General features: G+C 48.8%; 2 protein-coding genes across 9 annotated transcripts in view; one reads left to right on the forward strand and one right to left on the reverse strand.

Annotated features, from left to right (window-relative positions):
- LOC310844742 (putative cation-transporting ATPase 13A4) overlaps positions 1-5122 on the reverse strand; it is a 56358-nt gene extending 51236 nt beyond the window's left edge. For 3 of the 5 annotated variants that reach the window (XM_083739239.1, XM_083739237.1, XM_083739235.1), the window contains exon 1: positions 3973-5119. In XM_083739239.1, coding sequence (XP_083595365.1) covers positions 3973-4035 — 63 coding nt within the window. In that variant the 5' untranslated portion in view covers positions 4036-5119. Of the gene's footprint in view, positions 1-3309; positions 3333-3972 lie in introns of those variants that run through there. The other 2 variants (XM_083739236.1, XM_083739238.1) reach the window with 2 other exon arrangements.
- Positions 5123-8129: 3007 nt separating this feature from the next.
- Positions 8130-21153, forward strand: part of OPA1 (OPA1 mitochondrial dynamin like GTPase) — a 56386-nt gene continuing 43362 nt past the window's right edge. The window contains exons 1-6 of one of the 4 annotated variants that reach the window (XM_083739279.1): positions 8164-8355; positions 10360-10678; positions 12775-12871; positions 15968-16075; positions 16807-16860; positions 17813-17880. In XM_083739279.1, coding sequence (XP_083595405.1) covers positions 8327-8355; positions 10360-10678; positions 12775-12871; positions 15968-16075; positions 16807-16860; positions 17813-17880 — 675 coding nt within the window. In that variant the 5' untranslated portion in view covers positions 8164-8326. Of the gene's footprint in view, positions 8356-10359; positions 10679-12774; positions 12872-15967; positions 16076-16806; positions 16861-17812; positions 17881-21153 lie in introns of all 4 variants that reach the window. The other 3 variants (XM_083739277.1, XM_083739278.1, XM_083739280.1) reach the window with 3 other exon arrangements.

The following is a 21153-nucleotide window of genomic DNA, read 5'->3' on the forward strand; positions in this document are numbered from 1 at the left end:
TTCTCTCTTCTCTTTGGTGATCCCTCGTAGCTGAGTCAGATTGTCTTCCATAAACACGTTCTTAACAATGAGTCCGTAAGTGACTGTGGAGGCCAGTTCTGGATCCACACGTCCTTCCACAGTGGGGACATAGGTTTTTGGACGGGAGTCGATCACGGTGTGGATTTGCCAAGCGTGCCTTCCTCTTAGCACGTTTCTCCCTTGCGTCTGAGATCGAGTGTCTTCAAAGCCCAGGACACCTTTGGTCAAGGCTGTTCTCCAACTGGAGTGCTCACTGGCCAGTGTTTCCCAGTTGTCCATGCTTATACTACATTTTTTAAGATTTGCCTTGAGGCAGTCTGTAAACCTCTTTTGTTCATAAGATACCCAGGCTGATGTCCATCACTGCTTCTAGTGGGAGGGAGTTCCAGAGTTTCACTATGTGTAGCACAAAGGAGCACTGTATCTGTCTCCCCCACCACCACCACAAAAAGTTGAGACGGGAACCACAGAAAAACTGCAAATCCAGGCCCAGTATCTCCTTATGACTTGGCAAGTGACGGAGTTTTTGAGAGGCAGAGGCCAATGACAGCGTGAAGGCGATACTCTGCATGGCAGATACTCTTTCTGCCCCTCCTTCCCCACCTGCCACAATCCTGCCGCCCTCCAGCCGCAGCAGAGCGACACCCGTCCTTCACTTGGCCGGCTCTCCGTCCGGCCACAAAGATGATTAAAACGACCAAAAGGAAACAGTTGCGTAATCTGCATCATTCCTTTGGCTCACAGCTTGTGGGCTAAGCACATGCCACAGACTGCTGAGTAATACCAAACCCAGAAAGAAACAACTACCCAAAAACCATAAACATTTTTAATCCAGTTTTTGCACGAAACTCTGCGGTCGATGAGTTGGCAGAACGGCTGCCTGCTGTAGTTGCAGGACTTGCGGGTTCGCCAGAGACCTCGATGGCATGTCTTCAAGGAAAACCAAGTGGGAGTTCAGCCCATGAAATGAGCCACGTCTGAAACTGCAGCAGACACCGGGGTGGGGGTGGGGGTGGGGGTGGCCAAGGTTTTAAAGGCCAAGGGCTGTATTGACATCTGGTCAATCCTCGGGGGGCCGGCATGGCAAGAGCTGCAGTTCTCACAAGAGACTCCCAAAAGGCTTTCCCATCGGCTCTTCTGCACCACTTTAAAATCTCTCTTTTCATTATTAAATTCAGTTTATGCTACCACCGTCATTAATTACAAAGCACCTGGAGTTTATTGGCACACCCTAAAATATGTCAGTCCCTGCTCACAATCTAACAGACATGACACAAGAGGAAAAAGGAATCAGGAGGGAAGAGGAAAACAGGCACTGGGAGTACTTCTCCACACAGCACATAAATAAACACATGGGAGATCCTAAACACATGGGAGATTCTATATCTGACCCACCCAGAATTCAGGACTCTGCGTGGCACAGTGAGGAGCTGTGGTGGCTTGAGGGTTTTCGTGACAGTCCTGGCATTTTCAGAGCACTTGGAAACGATGGTGTAACCTCTCGCCCATCTCGGCCTGCCAGCCTCTTACCCAATGGGCCTGCGAGACTGTTTGGGGGCAAGCCATGCCCACCTGCCTCACATGGTGCCATGCAGGTAAGGCCAGGGCTTGGCACTGCTTCTAGAGCACTGGCAGGGCTGTCTGAAGAAGATCCGCCTGGTGCCCCCTCCCAGGTTGCCCTGTCCCATGCGTGCAGGAGGGCATAGCTGGCCAGTCGCCTCAGCATCTTGCTGGGTCGGTCGCCCCCGAACTCACAGCGCAGAGCTGCCCGCAGCAGAAGAGCCCACCCCGGCGCTCCGACCGACAGACAGGTACTTCCCCGGACTCAACTCTCAGGCCCTGGACTCTTGGCCTGGTGCCCCTGAGAGCCCAGCGCCTGGGTGCCCCACACCCCAAAGCACCTATGGGTAAGACGGCCCTGATCCCTGAGCAACTAGCTGGTCTTGGGGAACTTCTGGGGCGCTGCACAAAGCTGGAACCCAGCGCTAAGCAGGAAACGGGGTCTCTGCCATTTTCTTCTGCCTGTGCCAAGTCAGCAGCTGAGCCCGGCTCCCTCTCCCTGCCCCAAAGGGACACTGCAGGGCTGGCGTTTAAAGAAGCAGCGCTTGTCCGCCAGCATTTTGCAAGCAAAGCCTAGCGGCTCCCACTCTCTCCCCTCTCTCTGTAGTCATGAAGCCCCCGCAGGGACAGGTGGAAAGCAGAGGCAGGTGGAAACCAGGGAGGGTCTCTTGAAGAGAGCTCCCACCACCACCATCAATCGCCTACTTTTCCATTGGGGGGCAGGCGCAGACTTTTTTGCTCTCCATAGCCTTTTAAACTTTTGCTATCTAGCCTTTGATCCTTTGACTCCGATGTTCTCCATTGCTGTTCATCTTCTTTCCGCTTCCTTTTACGGTCTGTTTTTCACTGTTGTTGGAAAGGCGACTTTCCCCCCCAAATCGGTGGAAGCAGCTCAACAGGAGCAGCAGCAGCAGCGGGTGTCCCTGCGGTTGCCAGAGATGAGGATGGACGACTCACAACATTACTTGATGTTACCGCTTTGGAGGAACAGGGTGAGTCCTGCTGGTTTAGTCTCTTGCAGTGACTCACTCCGGAGTCAGTTGGGGACGAAAGGCTTAGAGCGCCTCTTTGCAAGCACAGCAGCCCTGAGGAGAATCGGGACCTCCGCTCCTGCTCCTTCCATTTTTCAAAACAGACTTTGTTTCTAAGGAGGCTCTTAGTGTCAGGTCTAGCATAGTCCACGGAAACGCAAGGCTCATGTGACCAGCCTCCTAGGAGAGGATGCAACCCAGAGGTTTGTACAGGAGAATTGTAGAGTTGGTAGGGACCCTCAGGGGCCATCTAGTCCAACCCCCAGCAATGCAGGAAACATCCAACTGGAGAATCCATGACAGACAGCTATCCGTCTGATTTCAGCGTGGATTCCTGCCCACAGGCAGATTTGTCCAGGACCGCAGCCATAATCCCTCTGGGCAATAATTATTGTGTTGAAAGAGATCTGAAGAAATTAACCCTTCAAAGGGACTGCTGCTGCTGCTGCACAAGACAGGATACGGCCAGGAATGGGCAGCAGGCGCTGTCTTGGGAGCTGCCCACGGGAAGCTGAACAGAGCTAACGCAGGACTGCTGCAAAGTTAGAAACTTAGTATTCCCACAAGGGTTTCCATTTGGTTCAGGATCCTCCATGGGGAAAGCTTTAAGCAGAATGTGTTCCACATATTTAACATCATGTTCTGCACCACCCATTTTTCTGAGCCGAGAGATAATCCAGGGGTCAAGGCACTTTACCTGGGTTCAGTTTCCTTGGAACGAAAGACCCCGCGGTGCTTTTAGGATATCTGGGTTTATCCGCACGCAGATACAACCCGAGCATAGGATGTAGTCCCAGCTTTGGGTCCAACACAGAGCAAGCGAGTCTCTGTCTCCTGCTCCCAGCTCAGCTCACTCACAACTCTCTGGATCTTATTCTCCCACCTAGCAGACAGGTGAGGGGGTGGAGGCCCATCCCTTGGCCTGGAGGCCCCCTCCTTCAGTCCTAGATCTTGCAAGCTGGCTCATTCTTTGGATATTCTGATGGGGACATCCAGGAGGTCAGCTAAGGCCACTGCCTTGCAAAGAAATTGTCCCGACTAATTCAGCAACTTCCTCTGAGAGTCCATCGCCTTCCTCCCCTGTCAAACGGCTCTTACTGTCAGAAATCTCCTTTCCTGTAACTTGAAGTCCTGGGTTCAAGTTCTACCCACCACAGCAGAAGGAAACACTTATCAACAAAAACAGCTGGCAAAAGGCAGCTTTCCCCTTTCCGTATCCAAGCTCCCATTGGCTCCCTGCTCGCTTCTGTTAGAGGGGGACTCATAGAATGGCAGAGTTGGGTGGGAACCCTGAGGGTCATCTAGCCCAACCCGCTGCAACACATCCAACCCGCCTGCATTTTTAGGGTCTGGGACTCACCATTTCAGCCTCTTCTCCCTCATTGAGCAAAGCCTGGTGGTTCCCTCCATGTTTCCTCCCCATGGGAAGCTGCCTGCATTGGTCTCCTGAGGCCTCCAAGTATTCCCCGGACTCTCTCCAGGGTCACTGTCGCTGCTGCAAGGCTTGCCAGGACACCTGGGATGGGTCACCCCTTATATGCCAAGGAAGCTTGCTAGGGACACACCTTCCTCCAGACAGACAGCTCCGCCCCATGGCTCCAAGTAGGATCCACCTGGCCCTCCTGGCCCGTCCTGCTCTGACATCCGCTGCCGGAAGATCCTTGGCCCGTTCAGAGAGAGCGCTGGAGGTGGGGAGACGGAGCCTGGCTGCATTCTTCTGCTGGGGACAGGCCAAAAAAGGGGAGTGCTTCGCCAGGAAAGATTATGGGATTTCTCTGAGCCGGGCAGCGTGTTTGTCAGAAGCAGAAAAGCAGGTCTTGATTGATCGCCGTCTCTCTCTCTGTACAAATGAACTTTGCCATTTGCTGCCAAACTTTGGCAGGGCTCAGCGACCGAAGGAGAGACCCACCTCCTCAGCGGGGCGAAAGGAGACGGAAAAGGGAGCAGGAGAGGAAGAGAAGTTAATGCGATGGTTCCTGGCACAGAGAAAGGGGACAGAGAAACCTTTTCCTCCATCTCACCTAACAGTAGAGCTCATGGGCATCCCATGAAGTCGAACGGTGGAAGATTCACTCCTTCACACATGCAGAGTTAAACGGTGGAACTCCTTGCCACAGGAGGCAGGACTGGTCACCAACTTGGATGGCTTTAAAAGAGGATGAGACAAATTCATGGAGGAGAGAGACGTCTGCAGCTCTGGACCCTGATGGCTCTGCTCTGCCTCCACAGTTGGGGCAGCGATGCTTCTGAATCCCATTACCTGGAATCCACAGGAGAGGAGAGTTGTTCTCGCACTCGGAGTCTGCTTGAGAACATAAGAAGAACCTGCAGGATTAGGCCAAAGGAGCTGTGTTCCGTCTAGCATCCACTTCTCAGACTGGCCAACCAGATGCCAGTTGTGGGAAACTCACAAGCAGGATTTGAGCACAATAATACACTGGTTTCCTACGATTGCAGCTCTTTGGTCAAGGTTTCTTTACTTTCTTTGTTACAGGAATCAGGTGGTGATTATAAAGGTAAAGGTAAAGGGACCCCTGACCATTAGGTCCAGTTGTGGCCGACTCTGGGGTTGCGGCGCTCATCTCGCTTCACAGGCCGAGGGAGCAGGCGTATAGCTTCTGGGTCATGGGGCCAGCATGACTAAGCCGCTTCTGGCGAACCAGATCAGCGCATGGAAATGCCGTTTACCTTCCCGCCGGAGCGGTACCTATTTATCTGCTTGCACTTTGACATGCTTTCGAACTACTAGGTTGGGACCGAACAATGGGAGCTCACCCCGTCGCGGGGATTCGAACCGCCGACCTTCTGATCGGCAAGTCCTAGGCTCTGTGGTTTAACCCACTGTGCCACCCGCATCCCTATAGTGATTATACATATATATATAAATGTATTCATGTGTGTGTGTGAATGATGGATTTTGCAAGCCAGACCATACTATATGCTGAAGGCACTTCCCTTTTGTGTGCTGTGCTTCATAATTTGTATAAATCAATAGGGACAAATGTCAGGTTCTGCACTTAGGCAGGAAGAACCAGAAGCACAAATACAGTGGGACCTCGGGAGGCAAATGGGATCTGTTCCGGTGCCCCGTTCGCATCCTGAATGGAACGTAAGACACGACAGCGCCTCTGGGCGTGCCACATTTCGCTGCTTCCGCGCATGGCCATGACGTCATTTTGACCGTCTGAGCATGCGTGAGCGGCAGTGGCGTAACGTGGGGGGTGCAGGGGGGGCCGGCCGCACCGGGTGCAACATCTGGGGGGGGCGCTCGCACTCGCAGCTCTCTGCCCCTACCTGGCTCACTCACTCTCTCTCACTGAGAGACTATCTGGGGGAGGGACAGTGCAGCGGCCGCCCAGCGCTGAGCTCGGGAGAGAACCACACCAGACCAGACCAGGCAGCAGCAAGAAGAAGCTGGCAGCGGCGGCAGGTTAGGGGTTAGGGGGCGCAAATTACTTGCCTTGCCCCGGGTGCTGACAACCCACGCTACGCCACTGGCGAGCGGCGAAACCCAGAAGTAACGCGCTCCATTACTTCCGGGTTGCTACAGAGCACAACCTGAAAGCGCTCAACCTGAAGCACATTAAACCCGAGATATGACTGTATAAAATGGGGGACACTTGGGTTACTAGAAGTACATATGAAGAAGATTTAGGGGTCTTGGGGGACCCCAAGCTGAACATGTCAGCAGCGTGATGCAGGAGCAAGGAAAGCAATGCTCTTCTAGGCTGCATCAACAGAAGTCCAGTGTCCGGCCAAAATGTATAAAACAGGGTCAAACATATGATGGAAATGTAAGGAAAAAGAAGGTACTTTTTATCATATGGGGTGGGAATGTAGAGAAGTTTTAAAAAAATGGGAATTGATATATAATGAATTGATTAAAAAAAAATTTAGATGACATTTGTAAAGAAACCTGAAGCATTTTTGTTAGAGATTGTAGGACAAGACCTGCCCCAAAAACCAAAGAATCTATTTATGTATGCTACAACAGCGGCAAGAGTCTTGTTAGCACAAGGATGGAAGAATGAGGAAATCCCAATGAAAGAACAGTGGCAAGAAAAACTGATGAGCTATGTGGAATTGGCTAAGTTGACATACAAACTGTGTCATAAGGACAACCGTGACATCAAGGAAGAATGGGACCTTTTTACAAATTATCCAAAAAGACAACAAAATGATTTGGACTCCTTGGCAGGTTTTGAATAAACATCCACAAAGTTATCAGTTGAATATATGATAGCTAAGGCAACGATATGTACAATTTTGCAATATGCAGAGGATAATATGTGCAAAGAATCCAGGGAGGGGAGCTGAGGGAAGTCCTGGGGGGGGGGAGAGGGGGGAGAAAAAGGGGGGAATGTAATTGAGTGATAATTTGTTTGCTAAAATTGTTCAATAAAAATATTTTTTTTAAAAAACACCCAAAAGTCTAGTGTCCGGATCAACAGAAGTCATAGTGTCCCACCATAATAACAATAATTTAAACAAAAACAATCTGATTAACAACAACAGCAATAATAATAATAATAATTTATTATTTGTTGTTGTTTAGTCGTTTAGTCGTTTCCGACTCTCCGTGACCCCCTGGACCAGAGCACGCCAGGCCCTCCTGTCTTCCACTGCCTCCCGCAGTTTCGTCAAACTCATGCTGGTAGCTTCGAGAACACTGTCCCACCATCTCGTCCTCTGTCATCCCCTTCTCCTTGTGCCCTCCATCTTTCCCAACATCAGGGTCTTTTCCAGGGAGTCTTCTCTTCTCCTGAGGAGGCCAAAGTCTTGGAGCCTCAGCTTCAGGATCTGTCCTTCCAGTGAGCACTCAGGGCTGATTTCCTTCAGAATGGAGAGGTTGGATCTTCTTGCAGTCCATGGGACTCTCAAGAGTCTCCTCCAGCACCAGAATTCAAAAGCATCCATTCTTCGGCGATCAGCCTTCTTTATGGTCCAGCTCTCACTTCCATACATCACTACTGGGAAAACCATAGCTTTAACTATTCTGGTCCTTTGTTAGCAAGGTGATGTCTCTGCTTTTTAAGATGCTGTCTAGGTTTGTCATTGCTTTTCTCCCAAGAAGCAGGCGTCTTTTAATTTCGTGACTGCTGTCACCATCTGCAGTGATCATTGAGCCCAAGAAAGTAAAATCTCTCACTACCTCCATTTCTTCCCCTTCTATTTGCCAGGAGGTGATGGGACCAGTGAATATATTAATAATATATATTATTATATTAAATTGTTATTAAATAATTTACTATTATTATATTATTTTATTTTATTATTATTTATTAAATTATTATTACTATTATTACTACTACTACTCTAATGATTTCCCCCTCTCTTCTGCCCGTTTCCTCCTCGCTCCGGAGGGCGGGACTCGAACTCGTGGCTTGCAAGGAGGAGGAGGATCCCGCGAGAGGCTCGGCCAGGGGAGGAGCACCAAGAACCACGTGATCCTTACCCCGCCCTCTCCGCCTTGCCCCCGCCACTGCCCCTTCCCGTCCGCGGCGTCGCCCCTCTGTCCTTCGTGAGTCTATGTCCCGCGGCGTGAGGGGCGGAGTCTCCTTGGCGGCGCGGTGTCTCCCTCAAAGCGCTCCGCCCGCCCCTTCCGCTTCCGGGCGGCGGAACCTTGTGGCGCGGCGGCGGCGGCGGCGTGTTTTGGGCGGCGCACTGGGCGAGGGAGCCCCTTGGCGGGCCGAGAGGGAGGGAGAGACGCCGGGATGTGGAGGAGCAGCGCCCGCGCCGCCTGGTGAGAAGGAGAGGGAGCCAGAGGCCTCAGGCCGCCCTGAAGCGCCCCGCCGGGCGGCGACCTTGGGGCCCCGACACCGGCCTCCCCCGCGGGGGGGGGGGCTGGAGGGGGTGGAATGGCTCCCCGCGCCCCTCCTTCCTTCCCTCCCCCTCAGGGGGCTGAATGCGCCCCCCGGGCCTCCCGCAGCCCGGGGGAGGGAAGCTTTCCATATCGGAGGAATATTAATATTAAAACACAAGATTTGGTGCAAGCCGCCCAGAGAGGCTGGGGGAACCCAGCCAGGTGGGCGGGGTAGAAATAATAAATTACTATTTAGGATGATGATGATGATGATGATGGAGAATCAGGGATAGGAATAAGGACTTTATCATTTATACCCCGCCCCTCGGGCCGCATGCACTTCCTATATCAGGCATAGGCAAACTCCGGCCTTCCAGATGTTTGGGATCATAGCTGTCAACTTACAGATTTGAAAATAAGGGATCAGCAGCCTCGAAAATTTAAGGGATCAGCAGCCAAAATAAGGGATTTTGGCTTAGCTTATACAGGAATCCGGCACTGATGGAGCCGTGCTGCTTTTGCTGCCACTGACTGTGTTTTGCAGGGGGTTGGACTAGATGATCCTAAGGGTCTACAACTCCCACCAAAGAAGAGGGGCAGACAAAACTGATGAGGGGGAAAAGGGAGAGATGGAGACGTGGCAGCTCATGTGCGCGCTCTCCCTCACGGTACAGGACCCCAAGCCGCTGCTTCCCTCCCGAGCCAGGCGAGCATGAAACCCGGGAAATTTAAGGGACATCATCAATAAGGGACAGCAGCGGGACACGGTGCTGGGATAAGGGAGTTTCCCGCCAAATAAGGGATGGTTGACAGCTATGTTTGGGACTACAATTCCCATCATCCCTGACCACTGGACCTGTAAGCTAGGGGTGATGGGAATTGTAGTCCCAAACATCCAGAGGGCCAGAGTTTGCCGAGGCCTGTCCTATATGAAGGCAGGGTGTTTTTTGCTGCTGTTATGCATTTTGTGGAAACCTCCCTGTGGTCTTTGGATGAAGGGCAGCATATAAATTTAACGAATGACCATGATAGAGCCATAGAATTGAGGAGTTGGAAGAGGCCCCCGGGGGTTCCTCCCAGGCACAACTGCGGGTGCCTTCCGTCTATATAATAATAATAATATAAACATATTATATAGTAGTAATAATAATAATTTATTATTCCTAGTATTGGAGTGCCTGCTTTCCTCGCACCTCTGCAGCAAGGAAGCAGCTGGTCCCAAGTTGCAGTGACATCTTTTTTTTTTAGCCAGTGCATGATTGAAAGGAACTTTCTGTGTTTCGGTGGCCATTGAATCGGGAGTTTTATAAAGACTTTAATCTCGCTGTGATGTTCCTGTAACAGCAAAAGCATGTGGCTGTGTTTTCCTCATGTCCGGCCAGCTACACACAGCGGCTTACCTCATTCCTTACTGCTTGGGACCTAACGATTGGACTGCCGTGTTATAATACAGGTTTCAGTATTGGTTAGATACTGTACCTTAACCACGATGTACGTAGATGATAACATAGGATGATCACTTGTGTACTTCTCCATACACATAAGTTGCTGATCCCAGGATTTCACAGAGACTTGGGTGAGGACTCTGAAACCTGTGATCTGTGCTCATGTGGAGGATGCAAGGATGCAGAGGAGACCCTCAGCAGAGAGAGCAATTTCCACAATCCCACGTAGTTATGTGTTGGTGCAGCAAGCCTTGCCTTTTGCTCTGTTCTCAATACAACCCCCCCCCCCCACCTTGCAACCCGCTACTGAAAATCTTGTGCTACCTTTTGGGACTCAGCAGCTGGTGGTTCAGGGACAGCTGGGGGGGGGGTGCTCAGGAGAATGGGATGCTGATGTGCAGGGTCTGTTTTGGGTAGTTCTGCGGGTGGGAGATTAGAATCTTGATTAAGGCTGGAACAGCGTTGGACGTGCAAATAAGTTCTTTGTCTTCTCCCTCAGCGTTGTCTGTCAACACCTAGCAAATGGGACCTATGGAGTCAGAGGGAAGTCGCCGCTGCAGAAACTGCATCTCGTTTCCCGGAGTATTCATCATTCCCGCCACCCTCTTTCCAGATTTCAAAGGCTGCCGTTACGGATCTCAGCGCAGCCGTTCTCTGCTCTTAATCACCTTCCCTTGCGCAGCAGCAAACTCCTCCTTGTAAAGCATGGATCCCAGCCCCACAGGACCTTTTGGCTAGCCAGAGTGGCTTCCAGGCTTCTAAAGCTGCGCTATCTCGTCTTAGGATCTGCTGTGGGCGGTGGCTACACAGCCAAAAAGGTACCTAGCTCTGGAGCAGTGACTGGTCTGTGCCATCCGTACGGTGTGTTGGCACAGTGACTCTAGACTCATTGTCTGAAGAACTAAAGGTTTGGGGATGGACAGTAGACAGTTGTTGATCTAAGGCAAGGAGGTTGCTTCATGGAAAGTAAGATCAGCTACCTTAGTGACAGACTCTGGCAGGATTTATTAAAGTGCCTTCAGGGAGTGCCTTTTTCACAGGTGCAGTTGAGTAGTTCGGCTCAGTTGCTGACAGCCGTGCAAGAACCCTTGGACTGTCAAGGGAAGTTGCCTGTGGTTGAGTAACAGTGGAACCCTTGGCCAGGTTGGAACCCCAAGATTGGCCCTGATCTAGGAAGTGGGTTGTCATCTTGCAAACAAAGTCTTATGCAAATGGTGCAAAAGGACAATGAAAGAGTTACCAAATTCCTAGCTGATATTCCTTCCGATCCGTGAGTGGAATAGGGTTGCTTTTCAGTGTGGGAAAGCCCCAGCCTTTGCTCCAACCCTCATCAAATTTATGCCAGCCCCTTTTTCTTCCTGGGGTTCTCCTTGCCCCAGGCCTCTAGATCAGTGTTTCCCAAACTTGGGTTGCCAGCTGTTTTTTGGACTACAACTCCCATCATCTCTAGCTAGCAGTGGTCAGGGATGTTGGAAATTGTAGTTCAGAAACAGCTGGAGACCTAAGTTTACCCTTTCTTCCCTTTCCTGCATGTGAAGCATCGGTAGAAGTGGAGAAATCCTCTGGGGTGTTGCTGCTACTTTCTGGAAGGAGAACCACTCTTGCCTCCTGCTCCAAGCTGTAGTGGCATCTCCTAGTTTGAGATGAGCTGCAAGGAGCAACTTGGTTTTGATGGTGGTGGAATCATGAAAGATGTGCAGAGGTTGAAGTTGGGAAGGAGGAAGTTTTTTATTCTCTCTCCCAATTATACTCCCTGAAACAGACAAAGCTCAGGATTAAAGCAGCTGGATAAGCCGATTATGGTTCTTATCACCAGGTGGTTATTGTGGCTGATGAGATGATTTGCAAATTACAGGAGGGCAAAGATCTTTTGAGGGCTATGAGCTGTCCTATTCTACTTGTGCGTCTGCCTCACTGTGCCGTCACGGCTCTTTCACCTATGAATTCTAGCTGCCTGTATTATGTTTCTTCTGCAACACAGCTCATAGTTACAGCAGTACCAAAGCACTGGAAATCTAGCATTTCTGTTAGTAAAACAATATGGTTGTATTATGCACATTAACTTATCAGTAAAGCAAACACACTCCAATCTACAATTATTAGGCAGTTCAAACACACAGTAATTTGCAAAGTACATTATTGGGGAGAGCTGCTGAGCAGAAAGAACCCCTCTGGGGAGGAGATTCCTCCCCAGGGGCAAAAAGGCACAGCTTGGTTTGACTGGTTTTCTTCTCACAAGGAGCAGATGGATGTCTACCCAAAGGCTGGCAACCTCTAGGCAGCTGCTGCGGCTGCTGTAGTTTCAACCGTGAGAAAGGCAGGGCCAGCCAGGTGGTCTTACTCAGCCTTGGGTGAAGAGGAGGAGAAGCACTGATCACATGGAGCTCAGTGATAAGCCAGTCAGCGAAGCAGAGGTGGAGCTGCGAGATCAGCGCCCACCTGGGGCTCTTCGTTGGCCCTTGTCCTGATCAAAGGCATCTCCTGTCCATTTTGCATGTGAAGTTCCCAGACTCAAAAGGCAACTTGAAAAAGGACCTGGTGCTGACGAATTACTTTTTAAAAACATAAATGCAACCCATTGATTTGGATACATATGACAAGACAGGGTATTCTGACTAAACGTTAGGAAGAACATTCTGTTTGGGATGGACTCTCTTGGAAGGTGGTGGGTTCACCTTCCTTGGAGGTTTTCAAGCAGAGGTTGGGTGGCCCTCTGTCAGGGATGCTTCAGTTGAGATTCCTGCATTGCAGGGGGTTGGACTAGATGACCGCAAGGGTCCCATTCCAATTCTGTTATTCAGTCAGAAGGCTGGAGGAAGGAATAGTCTTGTACCCTGCAGACTTGCAGTTTTGTTCTAGTCATCGTAGTAGCTAATGCAAAAGTTTATTGATGTCTTTCTCACTTCTCATTTAGACATATGACCAATGGAAGGAGATGGTGCCTGATCTCACCGAGTACAAGTGGATCATTCCTGACTTCATATGGGAACTTGATGAATACGTTGACTTCGGTTGGTGTCAGCTTTTCATTTTTCCTCTAATGCCAAGTTGTTGCGGAACTTTGATAATCGTTTATACAGAGGGACAGGCATTATTCCTTTCTTCTGATGATTTTAAAAAAATGCATTTCAGAAATCAAAATGTTTTTATTGCATAATATTCCCTGATATTATTTATTTTACTCTCTCCAAATCTCTGTGTGGCTCATACTAAAGGATATACTCCAGCAGTAAAACAATGAAATCCCATCCAGTTAAGAAAAATATTGTTTTTGTGTACCACTTTGAGGGAGCTTTTAACAATCAAGTGGTGTATTGTTAAATAGTACAAAAGCACAGATGGCTTTTCAAGAGTGCAGCTGAGGGTGGGGGGAGGCCATAACAAAAGCAGATTGAGATGCCAGATGACTGTTTGGTTTGGAGCCTTGGCCTGGCATGGGAGGTGGGCTCCTTCTTGCTGGACTGGGAGCAGCACCATTGTCTCAAGGCAAATCTTTAAAAATGTAGTATAAACACCAACAATTGGGAAACACTTGCCTGCGAGTGCTCCAATTGGAGAACAGCCTTTCCCAAAGGTGTCATGAAGACACTCAAACTCAGTACATAAGGAAGAAACGTGCTAAGAGGAAGGTACACTTGGCAAACCCTCACCGTGATCAACTCCCGCCCAGAAACCAATGTCCCCCCTGTGGAAGGATGTGTGGATCCAGAATTGGCCTCCACAGTCACTTACGGACTTATTGTTAAAACCGTGTTTATGGAAGACAATCTTACTCGGCTATGAGGGATTGCTGAAGAAGAAGAAGAAGACGACGACGACGACATTGCTATAAACGCTTCCTAGGCTCTGGTATCAGAGTCATGGAGTCAGCCTTTGCAGCAGAGCTGGACCTGCCTTAACTGTAGCACAGAACTGGTTCCCTTAAAATGTTTGCAGTGCTGGCCCAGGAGAATTTATACTTCCCAGCCTGAGAGACCTCCTCCTCCTCTTCCTGATGGCTCGTTGCTTGCAGCCAGCTTCCTGCTGGTCTCCCCAGGATCTTTTTTTTTTATATAATAATATTTATTAAGTTTTTGTTTACACAATAAAAAACATACATAATAACATAGTATTTTCCAATATCCACATTTCATTCTCATCTTTGGACTTCCTCACATCTTGTTCCTGCATCCTAAACTCATAAATTTTACTAGCAAATTATTAACTTGTTTCAATTCATATAATATATTTTTCCAATATTAAATCTCAGATTTTAGAATTTAAATCACTCTTTTGAAGACTTAGTTATAACAATTTATCCAAAATTTGTCTTTTCTTTCAATTACAATTAGATTTGTATTCCTTGTAGCTAATTTGTTGGAGCCATTCTATTGCTAATCTTGCATCTTTCTTAACATTCATACAATTTACAATATTTTTGTATATAGTCCTTAAATTTCTTCCATTCCTCCTCCACCAGTTCTTCTCCCAGATCTCGGATTCTGCTAGTCATCTCCGCCAGTACCATATAGTCCATCAGTTGCATCTGCCATTCTTCCAGTGTGGGCAAATCTTGAGTTTTCCAGCTTTTGGCGATGAGTATCCTTGCTGCTGTTGTAGCATACATAAAAAAGGTTCGATCCTTCTTTTGCACACTCTGGCCGACAATGCCTAAAAGAAAGGCCTCTGGTTTCTTAGGGAAGGTATACTTAAATACCTTTTTCAGCTCATTATATATCATTTCCCAGAAAGCCTTCACTCTAGGGCAAGTCCACCAGAGGTGAAAGAATGTTCCTTCAGCTTCTTTACACTTCCAACATTTATTGTCAGACACATGATATATCTTTGCAAGCTTGACTGGAGTTATGTACCACCTATATATCATTTTCATAATGTTTTCTTTCAAGGCATTACATGCCGTAAATCTCAAACCTGTGGTCCATAACTTTTCCCAGTCCGCGAACATAATGTTGTGCCCTATGTCCTGTGCCCATTTTATCATAGCTGATTTGACTGTTTCATCCTGTGTGTTCCATTTTAGCAGCAAGTTATACATTCTTGAAAGTAACTTAGAGCTGGGTTCTAACAGTTCTGTTTCTAACTTTGATTTTTCCACCTGGAATCCTAACTTATTATCTGACTTAAAAGCTTCTTTAATCTGAGCGTAATGTAACCAATCTCGCACTTTCTCCTTTAATTTCTCCAAACTCTGCAACCTCCAATTGTCTCCATCTTTTTCTATTATTTCCCAATATTTAGGCCATTTGGCCTCCATATTGAGTCTTTTCGGGGCCTTAGCCTCCATTGGTGATAACCACCTTGGGGTCTTATTTTCCAATAAATCCCCAGGATCTTGCCGCCCTCCTGCTCTGAAGCAGTTTGCCAGGAAACCAGAGTTTCCCCAGACGTTAACACCTCGCTCCCAGGGTTCTGGGGTTTCAGCCTACTGTGTCACTGATAAGCATGTTTTCTGTTTTGCACAAGAAGTATAAGGAACAGAAATTTCTGATTCACTGCCATCTGCTTGGAAACAAGGCCATCCTTGCTGGTTCAGGGGCCAGGCTAAGTCTGTAACTCCTTCAGGAACAAGATAATTCTTCCAGCTCTGTTGGCACGGTTCTTATATTTGGGTCCCAGGAGGTCTGGGTTCAACAGTGTAGCACCTCTGAAGCCAACACCATCTCTCAGCTGCAGTTTCTCATTCATAAAACGAGTTGCACAGGATACGTTAAAAATAGTGAGGTGCTTCCATCTGAATTGTTATATCTCAAAGCTGACTGGGCCCCATTAAATGTTGACAGGATTCTGACTTCTGTATGTGTTCAGAGGACTTCCTGTGTATCGGGAAGGTATGGTGTTTCATTTATGAAACACATTTAGAAATCTTCCGCAGTAGAGCTTGCCAAAGTATATAAATAGCCATTAAGAAATCCTGAACATAACTGTCCAGGTTAAAGCTAGTAATAATTTAATAATAATAATAATAATAATAATAATAATAATTTATATTTATAGCCTGCCCATCTGGCCGGGTTTCCCCAGCCACTCCCCAGCTAGGGAGATGGCAGGCTGTTCTTCTTACCTAAAACAACCCCAAGGGGGGCTAACTTTCCCTTTGCTTTTCCTAGAAAAACTTACAAAAGCTCTTCCTGATTCAGAAGACCTCGCTAAGCTGCTGCCTGATTTCGACAAGATTGGAGAGAGCCTCAGATCACTGTCGGGTTTCCTCACACCTGGTAAGGGAATTTTTCATCTGGTTGAGTTATACAAGCCTGCCCTTTCTGGTGACTTAGACAGTGTTGGCCTGAATGCTTGCTTTGCAGCGCCCAGTTCCTCCCCCCTGGGCAGTTTGGGCATTTATGCAAACGTGAGCATCTGAACATATTGCCATGCATGGGCAAAGGGCTCCTCTGGTTTAGTGGTGGCTGCTGGACATTTTCAGGGCCCTGCAGTCCTCCCTCCTTCCTCCCAGATTATCACATCTGCAGCAGCCGTTTCCATCGTACTGAGCCTTTGCTAATGCTTAAGAGGGCCCTGCCTCTGTCACCAGCACCTTCTTGGTTTAGGGACTTGGAGGCTTCTGCCATTGTGGGGCTACAACTTGCCAGGAAGCGGGCAGCGGCCTCTCTCTGTCTCCTTTCAGCAGTATTTGCCCTCCCTGAGCAGATTGCTCTTTGCCCAGAGAGTGGGATGAATGTCAGGGACATACTTGGAAACTAATGACAAGTAGATGAGATCCTCCTATGTGCTTTCAGCTTTTTTTAGAAAAAAGTCTATTGTAATTTTCACTTCATTGTGAATCATTCTCAACCCACCTGCCTGTATCCGTTGGCCTGCCACGTTTGGTAAGTTTGCCATTCTGTCTGTCTGGCCCTCGCAGTGTCTGAGACGGAAACGTCTCACATTTGCTTTGCCATTTGTTTGTGTTTATAATTTTTATTTCCCCTTTTTTGCTGGTTTTCCACAGGTTACAATTTGATTAGTGAAGTCATAGGAGCTTCTGATCTACTTCTGTTATTAGGTGTGTAAAAAGCACTTTTTTTACCTGCCCCTTAACATTCCTCCCCATCTAAAAAAAGCTAAATGCAATGCAAAGGGGGGGAAACCTGGCAAGTGTAGAAGGGCGTTTCGTCAGTTACAATGGGATACTTTTAAGTTTTATGATTTGAGAATGCCGTGAAGCTGGTCTGCTAGGTAATATGGCTGCTTTTCATAATAGTTCTGTTTTTCAACTTGTGCAAACAGTTCCTGAGGGAGAGCAGAAGATCAGTGCTTCATGTGCACCCTTTATTTTAAAACTTTCAGTTGTTTGCATAAAGGAAAACCTTTCGCTGCACCCATTGACAGACTGGCGGTCCCTTCCCCTTCCACAGTGAGGAGCATGTCTGACACCCCCCCACCCCCACCCCACCCGCCTGCCTTCCTGAATGTTGAGCACCTCACACTAGCCTGGCAGTGAATTCCTGCTCCATCAGCAGAGATACTTCCTGTGAATATAGCTGAGGGTGACTGCAGTGGCCTCTCTGTTCTCTCTGTTGTACTGCATTTTCGCTACCCCCAGCAAACAAGCAAGCCTTGCTTTAGATCATGTGTAGGCAAACTAAGGCCCAGGGGCCGGATCTGGCCCAGTCGCCTTCTAAATCCGGCCCACAGATGGTCCGGGAATCAGCATGTTTCTACATGACTAGAATGTGTCCTTTCATTTAAAATGCATCTCTGGGTTCTTTGTGGGGCATAGGAATTTGTTCATCCCCCCCCAATATAGTCCAGCCCCCCACAAGGTCTGAGGGACAGTGGACCGACCCACAGCTGAAAAAGTTTGCTGACGCCTGCTTTAGATCTCTCCATGTGTGTATGTGGGGGGCAGATTCTTGTGTACCAGGGAGAGAAAGCACAGACTTGCATTAAGAGCCTTTGTTCTTCTTGTGACATGTGCCACGTGATGTGGAAGAGTCCTTCCTCTTTCTTCCCAGGTTCTCCCGGGGACACGGCTTTCCGAGCTACGGAACAGGGAAGTGAAGCTGAGAAACAATACAAGAAGGTAAGCTTGGAAGGAGAACTGCTCACCTATGTGGCAAACAAGCGTAAGGAAATTGCAGGCCAGGGGTAGGAAATATGTAGCTGGACTGCAGCTCCTGTCTCCACCCCGACACCATTGGCCATGTGGCCGCTGACCCTGACAGAAATCAAAGTCCAGCAGCTTCTGCAGGGCAACGCATTCGTCAAGTCAGAAATCAGTGGGACGCGTCTGCTTTGAAAACTCAGGCCTGGGCAGACTTGGTGTATGGAGCAATTTCCAACCTTCAGTGTTTAAACCAAGACTTCCCACGTTGTCAGAAGGAGCCTCCCGGAGTTAAGAGAACTACTGCTTTAAATTTCTAGCTGGTCATGTGCAGCCCAACCAGAAGGGCGTTGACTTGTGTGTCTCATTTTCTAACATGCTCCATTCTCAGGTCAATAGCCATCTTTTAGAAACACAGCAATAAAACTGGCAAGGTGAAATTCCCAACTAAAATACTAAGCATTTTGGATGCACCAAAATTAATCCCCACCTGCTTTACCCGTGTAATTAAATGCTGGCCAATGCAGTGTGGATCTTTCAGCACTCCTAGAAAATGCTGAAGCTCAGGCAAGCTTCCAAAGGGAGGGATCTTTGCTGTGTGGCCTTGACGCCTAGGTGGAGTCACAGGGATGGCCTTGCTGGTCCGTCTTCATTATCCCAGTGGCATGGAGTGAGAGAGGCAGCCTCAGGGATATGGAAGACTCAAGCAGTTTCAGCATGTACAGGTTCCAGCAGCAACTTGAGCCATGATACAAGCATACGATGAGGCCTGCTAGATCAGACCAAAGGCTCATCCAGTCCAGATTTCTTTTCTTGCAGCAGCCAAGCAGATGCTTATGGGAAGCCTGCAAGCAAAACATTAGGGCAGTAGCCCTCTCATAACTGAGGCTCCCAGGCAGTAACTGTGTGGTTTAGGATAGGCTGGGGGGCTGGGACTGGCCCAAGGTCACCCAGTGAACTTCACGGCTGAGTGGGGATTTGAACCACCCTGCTCTCCCATGTCCTGGTCCAGCACTCTAACCACTGCACTCTAACCACTAGACCCTGGGAGGGTGAGCGTGGCTGTTTCCACTCTTCATCAAGGCCTGTTAATGTGGAGTAGCCTGTTTGTTTCCGCATCATCCTCTCTCGTCAAATTAGCAAATAGCCCAAATACCTTTTACTTAGTTCTGGGATTGGGGGTTACCTTGGTTGCCCTTTCCCCACAGTGTCTTAGCACTGAACTGTCGGGGCAAGAGGTACTCTGTAGGAAAAGCAGGAGTGACGTGACTCTAGTGTGTGTGCCGTTATGTAATACTTTTGGAAGGCAAAAGAAGCCAGCCCATCCGCAGGCAGGCAGGCAGGCAGGCAGGCAAGCACACACGAAACCCGCACACTCCTTTTTACAGGCTGCCTCTGCTGATATTCTGTGTGCCTGTGAGGAAGAGCAGGCCTGCTTTTGCTGATGAGACTTGGTTGCTGTGATGTTGGATTTTTAGTTGCTCTCCATTCATTCACGGGCATATGTATATCGGTCTTTTTATCTGGATTTTGTTTAGTTTTCGTAAGCTACTCTGAAGACCTTTTTAATGAAAATTTATCTATACATTTTCCTGGCATGGGATCTTAAAATGGCCAAGGGGATGGGCTACGCAAGCAACGTTAGTCAGTGGGAAAGGCTGCTTAGAAGAATTTCCCATAAATTCAAGGGATGGGTCCTAGTGGCAGTTCCAGCCAGAGGAGAGAGCAAAAATCCCTCTTCAGTTTCTACAGTCTCTTAAGAAACAAGGTTACCTGCACAGATCCATGCGCAGGAAGAGCCTTGCAGCTGCAGGATTAGGCCAGAGGGGGCCCATCTAGTCCACCCTCCTGTTCTCATGGTGCCATCCAGGTGTCCAGGGCAGGATACCCCAAGCAGGACCCGAGGGCAGCAGCAACGCCCTTGTGATTCCCAGCAAGTGCCATTTAGAGCTGGGCAGCCTCCAGTATTAGAGATAGTAAACAGTCATCGCAACTACTTGCCTTATCCAAGTAGGTGAGTAAAAGGTAAAGGTAAAGGGACCCCTGACCATTGGTGGGTCCAGTTGTGGCCGACTCTGGGCTTGCCGCACTCATCTCGCTTTACTGGCCGAGGGAGCCAGCGTACAGCTTCCGGGTCACGTGGCCAGCAGGACTAAGCCGCTTCTGGCGAACCAGAGCAGCGCACGGAAATGCCATTTACCTTCCCGCCGGATGATGTGCACTTTGATGTGCTTTCAAACTGCTAGGCTGGCAGGAGCAGGGACCGAGCAACGGGAGCTCACCCCGTCATTGCAGGGATTCGAACCACCGACCTTCTGATCGGCAAGTCCTAGGCTCCGTGGTTTAACCCACAGCGCCACCCACGTCCCTCAGTAGTTGAGTAGAGACCCTTAAATTTGCTGCTAGAGAGAGTGTGGAGAAGTTTTCTTCTTTCCAAGGCGAAGGGAAATGCCGAGTGCTTCCTAGGGAAACTAAACTAAACTAAACTGTGTTTCATCCGGGTGGGAATGGCTGGGTCATAGCATCACACCAAGGATCATCTCACCAAACCCCCTGGAATGCAGGAATCGCAGTCCCAAGGGCACACCTACCTCCTTCTGGATTGTACTCCTGATCTGTGTGGGAAACTGCATTTGGGTTTGTGTTCCAAAATGATCACTCTTTGCCTTCTCTCTGGCCCTGCAGCTAAAATAAGGCCACCAGTACTTCGAAAGGCCTGAGAGATGGTGTTGCGTGACCAAGAAGCTGTGCCGGTTTTCATTCTACCTTTTTGTAGCCCCCACCGCACCTTGCTTTTTCTCTTAAAAATTGTTTATTTGTTCCTGTGGCATCACCAGTTTTTCATAGGTGAAACTGCATCATTTCTGTCTACACGCTACAACTGTTTGCACGGGTCAACTGCTGTAGTTTCCCAGTTTTCAGGAGAGCCTGATACTTTCCACTGCAGAAGCAGAGAAAGTCAGGGAGAAATTTAGAAGAGACCTTGAGCAAGCATCAATTCCTCCTGGAACCATAGAAGTCTCTCACTAGTGTGATGCTTGCAGCAAACTTAAGCATTATGGGAATTTTCAGGAGTGGCCAATAGGCTGGCAAAGACCTCCTGCAAGCATGAAGATTAAAAGCGTTCTTTCCAAAACAAATTTGAGCTGGACTCTGAGATGCTATATATGGCTGTAGGCAGTTCATATATGGCTTAAAAAAGAATAGCACATTCACCTCAGTGGAACGCTTGTCTGGGTCTGTCCTGCTGCA

The sequence above is a fragment of the Podarcis gaigeae genome (assembly GCF_964106915.1).
Source record: "Podarcis gaigeae genome assembly, chromosome: 5".
Classification (NCBI taxonomy): domain Eukaryota; kingdom Metazoa; phylum Chordata; class Lepidosauria; order Squamata; family Lacertidae; genus Podarcis; species Podarcis gaigeae.